The sequence below is a fragment of the Myotis davidii genome, unplaced genomic scaffold, assembly GCF_000327345.1.
Source record: "Myotis davidii unplaced genomic scaffold, ASM32734v1 scaffold134, whole genome shotgun sequence".
NCBI lineage: Eukaryota > Metazoa > Chordata > Mammalia > Chiroptera > Vespertilionidae > Myotis > Myotis davidii.
Window position 1 is genome coordinate 4,399,598 of NW_006288853.1, and position 8,996 is coordinate 4,408,593.

The window sequence follows — 8,996 nt, forward strand, 5'->3', positions numbered from 1 at the left end:
GGGGGACCTGCTGGGCATCTGCAGCCTGGGTCAGGAAAGGCTCCTGACCAGTTGGTTACAAACCACATGCCACCTGCCTGGGTTGAAGGGGGGAGGGGTTGTTTGGGGGTAACTCCCCCTTTTGCGCAGGAGGTGGAAGAGGTTGAATCCCTTTCGGAGCAGGCCAGACTCGGGCTGTGTCTCCCACCGTCAGCGGTGGTCCCCCTCCTGATCTGGGGACTGGTCACATGGAGACGTCACACACTTTGTGTGCTGATGAGCCACGCAGCATCGGAGGGCTCCGTGAACCCGAGCCTGGTTAGGATGATCAGAAACACCTAACCCAGAGGGCGCACGCCCCACACCTGAAACCAAGCAACTGGGCCTTAGCGGGGCCTGCCAAGGGTGCTGCAGCTCTGGCTGGCTGAGATCCAGTGTCCTGCTGGCCGCCGTGTGGGGCACATGGGGTCCACTTTGCCACTCAGCCTATGGACTTACTCCTGCTCCACGTGTAAGCCAGCCAGTGTTCTCCTGATCAGCAGTTCCAAGAGAGGATGGGAGAAGCAGGGTCCTGCTGTCTCTTGTGCCCTCTCCTGTCCAGGCCTACCCTAGGCACTTGCTTCTCTCCCCTCCCGCTGGCTGTCCCTCCATTGCCCTCTGGGGCTCACGGCTGGAAGGTCCCTCTCCACTTGGGGTCACTGGGGCAGGGTAAAAGGAGCAGGAGATGGAAATGAACCAAACCACCTACAAGGGTTGTTGTGGGCATCCAACAGGGTGATGAAGGGAAAGGCCGGAGGAGATTCCCAAGGGCCTAGACAGGGCAGGAAGGGGTCGGGGAGCTGGGCCAGGGTCATTCAGTGGAGGCCTGGGTCCCAGGAGGGGGCCTGGGGATTCCTGCCTCACCCACCTCCCGCACCAAAGCAGCTCTGCCCCTCCAGCACGCTCCAGGCCTTGGCCTCCTGCGCCTTCGGACTGGCTTCTCCTCATTCTTAACCCCAGGGCCTGAACTGTTTCTCCTCCATTCTTAACCCCAGGGCCTGAACAGCATGTTCGAGGTGTACCTGGTGGGGAACAACTCCCACCACTTCATCATCTCCCCCACCTCCGTCCAAGGGAAGGCGGACATTCGCATCCGGGTGGCCATCCCCCTGGACTACGAGACCGTGGAGCGCTACGACTTCGACGTAAGGCCCCTTTCACTATCTTCCTGGCCGGGTGGGGGGATTGCAGGTGACGTGGGGGTGGGAGGTTGACACCATCCCCTTAAATTCCACCTCTCCTCACCCTGCCCCATGGATCTGCTCACTGAGCTGTGGCAGGGGCTGGGCTGAGCCTTCCCTTGTCAAGGATAAGGAAACGCCCAGGAATTGAATGGAAGTTGCTCAGGCACCGTCAACGCCTCAGGAACCCATCAGGAGCTCTCCTGTCCAGACCCTGCCAGCCCAGCCCCCATCAGCCGCTCCCTCCCAGCAGAATCAGAGGACACTCTAGCCTGTGACCACTGATGGGGGGACTCCCAGTACCCACTCCTGGGATGGGCAGTGACTCTGACAGGTGGTCGGGTTGGGACCAGCAAAGGCCCCAGGGGGACTTACGGGGACGAAGGCTCCGGAAGCACAGGGGAGCTCACCAGGGCCTTGCTCTGCGCACGCAGCTCTTTGCCAATGAGAGTGTGCCCGACCACGTGGGCTATGCCAAGGTGAAGATCGCCCTCATCAACGAGAATGACAACCGGCCCATCTTCAGCCAGCCGCTGTACAACGTCAGCCTGTACGAGAACGTCACCGTGGGGACCTCGGTGCTGACAGTGCTGGTGAGTCCCACTCCTCCAGGGCCTCTGAGCACTGGGGTCAACCATGGGGAGCAGCCAGAGGGAGTCTGGGCAGTCAAGGAAGCGGGTGCCCAGGCTGTCAGGGGGGTGGGCGTTGATGTGTGAAAGCATCTGGACTCTCTGGATGGGGCTCCCTTGGCCTGCATGCCATGTGGAGAAGGGGCCAGCCTGAGGGACGACAAGATGGGGTCGCAGAGATCTGGTTTCTGCCTTGTCTGTGAGAGGGACGGCACCTGGCGGGCCAGGAGCCCTGGAAGGTCCTCTAATGGGAAGAGGTGCCAGTGTCTCTGAGCACAGGCTCCCGGGAAGAATGGGCTGCTCCAGGGCACTTGGCACCCCCAGCTGCCCTCGGTTTAGACTTTGATAAGGGCCCCTCCCAGTGTCCATGTGTATCAGTCAGTACTTTCAGTTTCAAGAGACATAAATGTGTGTCAAGCAGAAAAAGGATCGGCTCATGTAACTCAAAAGTAGAAGCGATTTCAGGCCGGGCTGCGTCCTGGCACTCGGCTGAGCAGGAATCTGACCTCAGCGCCAGGCTGTGTGTTTTCCTGCTGGCAGAGAGGGACACGGGCACTCTAGGCTTACTTCTTACCAACTGACCAACCCTCCTGGGGAGCTTTTATGTTTCAGTAGTTCAGTAGTTCCAGCACAAGTCCCAGAGCTGGTGTCCAGTGACCCAGCCTGTGGGGCCGTCCTGGAGAGAGTCATCGTGATTCGAATGGACATCCTAGACGTACCAGAGATGGGTCCCACTCGCCATTGTGGAGCCCAGGGTTGGGGTCGGCGCATCCAAATGACGGGGCGTGGGCTGGAAACAGGGAGGGGCTATTTCAGAGGATGCTCCGTTATAGGAAGAAAGAGGATTGGTTGCTGAGCAGATCACAGTGGTAGCTGTGTGTCCCACACGCTCAGGGTCTTGCCCATAGTAGGTGCTCAGTAAACGTTGTGGAGTCCCACTCACTGCTGCCCCACCCTGCCCGCTCTGAGGCCCCCAGCGTCCTCGCTCCTCTTTCCTGCTCCATCCTCATGGCAAACAGAGACGTTGCCTGCTGATCCCAGGCCCCCTACTCCAAAGTGTGTTTACTCTACAGACAGATGGTATGAAACTGTACTGAGCCCCTAGGCCCTTTCCATCTGACAGTTATTAATACTTCAAACAGATGTTTAGCTAGGCAGGCCGTCACGTAAACAATAAGTCTGCTGTGGCTGCGTGCTTCCCCCTGCTTCCCCACCCCCTGGCTTCGCCGGCTTTCGCAAGGTGCTCCTTGCAATCAGTCACCTGGTGCCGGAGGCCCCACGGACCCTCCTGCAGCCCCGAGAGGCTGGGCCTTCTGTACGCAAAGAAAGTATCTTCAGCCCTCCAGCCACCTTTGAATGTCAGGATGAAGGACACCCAAGCAGTCTGTGCTGCGAGGATCTCACAGGGAGGAGGGCCCCACCCCCATAGGCCTGGGACCACGTGGCAAAGAATTTAAGTTTTAGCTCCAAGCTTGAAGGGGGCTGGAGATTTCTTCCTGGTATTCTTGCTGGGGACATGGGGTCTCCACTTTGCAGTCCCAAGTTAACTGTAGCCCTGGAGAAGGGTTGAGGGGGCCCAGGGAGCAGGGGTGGGGTGTGTGGGAAGGCGCACTTGGCTGGTGACCAACTACTGGTGCCAAGGACGATGTGTCAGGCCGACCCCACCCGGGGCGGGCCCTGGAGAGTAGGTCCTCACACTGGGTTTCCTCAAGCACTGGAGCAACTTCTGAGCCTGCGTGGACCCCTGCTGGGTGTCAGGACCCCTTCTCCAGTTCCTCTCCAGGCCCCTGGGCATGTGTCACGGATGAGTTGCACTCTAAGGCTGCCTGAGGGTCTCTGCTCAGGGCTGGCTCATCGGGCCCCTCCTTCTCAGCCTCCAGCCCAGCGTTTGTTGAATTGTGCAGACACAAGAGAGCAGTCCTGCCCAATGATAAGCTCTAGCCCCAGGGCTGTGCACCTAAAGGGGGGCTCAGGACTGAAAGCGAACAGTGTTTGGACCCCGTCTCCCTGCCTTTGCTGCGCGCAGGTCTATCCAGGTCACCGCTAAGCGTCTATTTCCTCATATGCAAAATGGGCACAAGACACCACCACCTCCAAAGCTGCTGTCGAGATGTGAAAACATCGCCTGGGTAACCCCACCATCATCCCCTCAGCTCCCCAGGTGCTTCCAGAGCTCCTGGCAGCAGCAAGTTTTGTGGCCACACCATGCACACCCACCACCCTGCTCTCCCCTCCCCCACCCTGCCATTCTCTGCTCAGCCCCTGGGTCAGTCCCACCGCCCCACCTCCTTTGCTGTGGGAGGGGCTGGAGTTGCAGTGGCTGCTCAGGGACTGTGAAATCCCTTCTCCTTGACCTTTACTGGGATGTTATTAAAATGTTTCATGGGCAGTTGTGTCAGGAAAAAATTATGAAGAAAAGGGAAATGTTTTAATTTGCACTAAAGGCTGGGCAGAGCCTGCTGCGAGGGGGCTCCCCGGCACGGCCTGTTTCTGTGGGTCATTGCCTATAGTGGGGCTCATTGCCTAGTTTCATAGTGGCTCAGGGAGCCAGACTATGAGGGGGCTGTCACTCCGGCCTGGGCGTCCCAGCTGGGGTGGAAGGGCTGGACTTCCTCACCTCCCCACTCCCTGGAAGCAGGAATCCCGAGGCAGCCGGAACTGCCTTCATTAGGAAAGGCCTCCTGGAAGGAGGGATGCAGGACCTCTGATGTCAGTGGGCGCTGGTCCTCTGACGGGTGACCACACAGGGGAGAGATGTGCGAAGGCCCGGATACCCACATGGGTGGGGGTGGGCATGTGAAGTATGTTTGTGGAAGCTGTGTGTGCACAGGCATGCCCTTGTGTCTGGGCATGTACCTGTATGTGCAACTACATGCACTCGGGGGGGTGTGCATAGGGTCCACACATCTGTGTGCATGCAGGCTCCTGTGTGGTGGTGGTGGCTCCCATCCTCTAAGCTGGATGGTCTGTTCCCCCTGATACCCCAAGGCTGCTCTGATCCCCACCTTCCAGTCCTGCCTTCTGGCCTGACAACAGGAGTCGGGTGGGAAGACCATGAGGCGTCTTCCTGGGATTTTGCTGGTCTTGGGGCACCAATTGGTACCTGGGGCCTAGCAGGGTTTGTGGGTGCCATTGGACAGTAGGAGAGCAATCAAACCTTTCATTTGTTTTAAAAAAATGTTTGAATGCCTCGGGCACATGACCTGAGGACACAATGGTGATGTGAGTCTTGCCCTCGTGAAGTTTGCAGTTTCCAAGAAAGCCTGATGCTCATACTAAAAAACTTTTTTTATGTTAAGTGTCACTTGCTATGATGGTCAGATCAGGGAGCTATGAATATCTACAGGGCACCTGACGTTGACTGGGGTCAGGGAAGGCTTCCCTGAGGAATGGCAATTGAGCAGGCATGAACAGGAGGCCGCGGGAGGGAAGCACATTGGAGAAAGAGGGAATAGCACGTGCAAAGGCCCCGTGGCTGGAATGTGGTGAGGGGATGTGCTGGGCAGGGCGGTGGAGTCCTGCTCTTATGAGGCAGATGGGACTCAACGACCTCTCTTCCTCCTGAGTTGCCACCTACCCCACTGGGCTGCTGTTTGGTTAGCGGAGAAGTCCCGTATAAATCATCCACACTCACTTTCCAATTTCATCCTGGCAGCCTATGGCGGGCATTTGTTGTACTTGGGACAGGTTGTACTTGGGATGTGCAAGGAGCCAGCCTGGCCCCCTGCAGTATAGAGCTCGCGTCCCCAGATTTATTAGTTCTGTGTCGCTGGGGCAGCAAGAGAGGGATGCTGAGGCAGAGTAGGATCCAAGAGGGAGGTTCCTCCGGGGGCAGGTCTTACTATATATACCCCAAGACCTTTTCTCCCCACTCCGGAGCTAGGGCACAGACCGCACAGGGTTCTTCTCCGGGCAGAGGAATCAAAGCAAGAAGGAGAGGCATTTAAGGGCCCTGACTGGGCAGGTGTGGGCCCTGCTCATGGTTTGCTCGGCCCAGGGGCAAGTCAGAGTGGGAGCTGGAAGGAACGGCGCCTCTCCACCACCCACCCCCATGCCCTCTCCCAGCCCGTCCTTGGGAGGCTGGCGGCACCTTGGACAGGGCCATCCTTCTCGGGAACTTGGTTTCTTCCCTGAAGTGGGAAAGGCTGTGGCTGCCCAGCCCACGTGGCTGGACTGTCGGGAGGCCCCATTGTGGCGATGTGGCTGTGAACACGGACGGGGCAAGATGGGTTTGCAGTTCTTACGGAAAAACATACAATAACGAATGAATAATCATACGAGAATGTATTATGTATCGAGTACTCACAGCTATAAACCTACTTTTGCACCGCCCCCCACCCGTCTTGGTTGAGGCTGCCAGACTGAAAGGGTGGTTTTTCTTATCAGTGACCTGGAAGGGCCCCAGCCCGGCTGCCCGCCGCCCTCCGCACTGTGTGCAAGCCCAGCTCTGCTGAGGTGCGAGCCCCACAGGCCACCGCGCACCTTCCTCTGCGACCCGGGGAGATGCCCTCATGGGATCCTGTCTGGGAGGTTGTGAGAACTGAGTGGGATGTCACACAGAGGCAGCGTAGGACCCAACACACTCAGGAGGAAACACTCAAAGTTTCAGCCGGTCACGCGAACCTCCTGGCTGAGACTTCGTGGGGTGGGGGCAGCACCCTGATGCTCATGGCCCTGCCCCGGCAGCCAGGGAACCTGGATGGTCCCTGGGGAGCCCCTATCCTTGTTAGAAAGTGAGGTGAGGGGGCCGGTGCTGTTGCAGGGCCTCTGGCTCCTGAGGCTCTCATTCCGGCTCATGGTGCCCAGAGGAAAGCGGGGGGCGGGGGGGGGCGCACTTTGAGGGGCTGAACTCTAGTGTAAAAATCCACCATGATCATCTGGGATGTATACTAGTATAGACTAGAACTAAAGCCAATTTTATGAGTGGGCTTGAGGTTTGGGGTGGAGCATGCAAGGAGGTAAGTTGTACTTGAATATAACATCACAGACAGTTCAGAGACAGCAGTCAAAAAATTTACCCAGAATCTTTCTCACCCTGATACAACATTGTTGGGTTTTATTGTTATTGTTTTGATTATTTTTATGCAATATTTTTTTTTTGCTCTTTTTTAGAGTTATAAATATACTACAGGCCCGGTGCACGAATTTGTGCACCAGTGGGGTCCCTTGGCCTGGCCTGTGGGATCGGGCCGAAACTGGCTCCCCGACATCCCCTGAAGAGTCCTGGATTGCAAGTGGGTGCAGGCCAGGCCGAGAGACCCCACCAGTGCACGATTGGGGCCAGGGAGGCACGCAGGAGGTTGGCCAGTGGGGAGGGACGACAAGAGGGTTCCAGGATGTGTCTAGCCCGTCTTCCTGCCCTGCCCTCCAAGGGTCCTGCATGTACCCACTGGCCTGCAGAGCTCCCTCGCCTACCATGCCCCTCCTCCCGCCCTGTCCGGAAATTTGGTGACAATTCCGGAAGCCGCCTTCCTGCTCCTAGAGCTAACCAGCTTTTCCTCCTGGTCCTCCCCACTCCCCCCATCAACAGACAGCCCGGCTGCTGCTTGTCCCTTCTCTCCCTCCTCCACCCACAGTGAATGCCACTGACACCCAAGGGAGAGGTGTGCTGTGATGTCACTGCCCCCGGCTGAGACCTGGTGGATGTGCAATGCAGTGAGCGCTTCCCCAGCTCTGTGACCCGGGGGCTCCCTCATCCTGCAGGCTCGGAACACCCACATGCCCCACCATGCTGCTGAATGCGGGTGCCTCTCCTCGATTCTGGGAACCTGGTGGCCCAGCCAGGTGGGCAGGGAAGGCCAGTCCCCTTCGGCAGCCTCAGGTGGCGCTCCCTGGTCCCTCTGCCCCTTGCAGAGGGCATGCTGCCCAGCAGGGCCAGGGGACACCTCTCAACTGCATCCACCCCTGCAGGAGGAAACCTGGCTGGGAACAGGCTGGGAAACCAGGGAGACCGGGGTCAAGCCCTGTTCTGTGAGCCTGGCCATTGCTGTGTCTAACTCCGAGGTGGGTGGCAGTGGGGGGTGATCAGGGAAAGGGCTGCCCCAGGCTGAGGGAGCTGCAGGTGAAAGGCAGTGGATGCAATCCCAACCCCACCTGACTGCCAGGTGGACCCTGCACCTTTGCAAACACTGAAGTGGGCAAGCAGCCCTGGTTGGAGTCTTGCCTCAGCCTCTTACCACAGGTTGGCCTTGGGCGGGTGACTAGCTGTCCCGGGGTCTCCGTCCCCCTCTCTAAAGCTGGGAGAATAATCCCCCCATCGCACTTGTGGACTGCTGTGTGGGAACTCGCGGTCCCCAGCCCGCACACAATATTGCGGACAGTGTGCCAGCACCTCTGCGTGCCAGGCGTCCATCCAGGGGCCGCTCCCTCTTCTGAGAGCATTGGTCCAACTTGAATCTATAATCATATAACGCTGATGACAGAAATTGCCAACATGAATTATTAGTAAGTCTACAAGATGACAACACAACCCGCTGAGGAGGCCCCATCCCCAGACCAGCAAAGCCCAGCAGACACAGGCCGGTGAACGCAGGGAAGAGTGGCAGCTGGGCTTCCCAACAGGCTAGGGCCTGCCCCTTCCCGAGAGCAGCCCTCTCCCCCCCCCACCTCATGCCCTCTCTCCCCACTTCCTCCTGACACCCCTCACCACGGGCATCTTAATTGATCTCATTGTTCTCCAATCCCTTGAGACCTGAGACTCCAGCTGTGCTTAAACAGAACAAAATCTCTTCCAATTTCCCCACCGTTTAAAAGAAAATTGAATTCTTTATCTGCAGCCTGGGGAGGGGAAGAGGGAGGCTAGAGAGAGAGAGAGAGAGGCAGAGAGAGAGAGAGAGAGGCAGAGAGGGGGGCACTGGTAAATAGTATATATGTCACCTAGCCCTGCTCCCAAGCTGGGCCTTTGTAGACACACTCTCCCCCACTTTGGGGGTGTCTCGGCTGTATTTGTGGGCCCCTTTAATCTGCTCTTGGGCTCATCCCCAATCAGGGGGCCGGTGAGGTGCCGGTGCTGGCCGGGAGCCGGAGGACGCTGCGCTGCTGCTGGTGACTGACGGTCTGAGTTCCTCCAGCTGTCAGGCCTCAGTGCTCCTCGACTGTGTTTATCTCTTTAATCTAAATATCAATCCGTAAAACCGAAATGGGATGGAACGAGAGGTAGGACAGGCAC

General features: G+C 58.0%; 1 protein-coding gene across 1 annotated transcript in view; it reads left to right on the top strand.

The window, feature by feature from the left end:
- Positions 1–8,996, top strand: part of CDH23 (cadherin-related 23) — a 413,720-nt gene that overhangs the window by 219,716 nt on the left and 185,008 nt on the right. The window contains exons 12-13 of the mRNA XM_015562107.1: positions 1,014–1,163; positions 1,634–1,792. Of these exons, the coding sequence (XP_015417593.1) occupies positions 1,014–1,163; positions 1,634–1,792 (309 nt within the window). The remainder of the gene's footprint in view (positions 1–1,013; positions 1,164–1,633; positions 1,793–8,996) is intronic.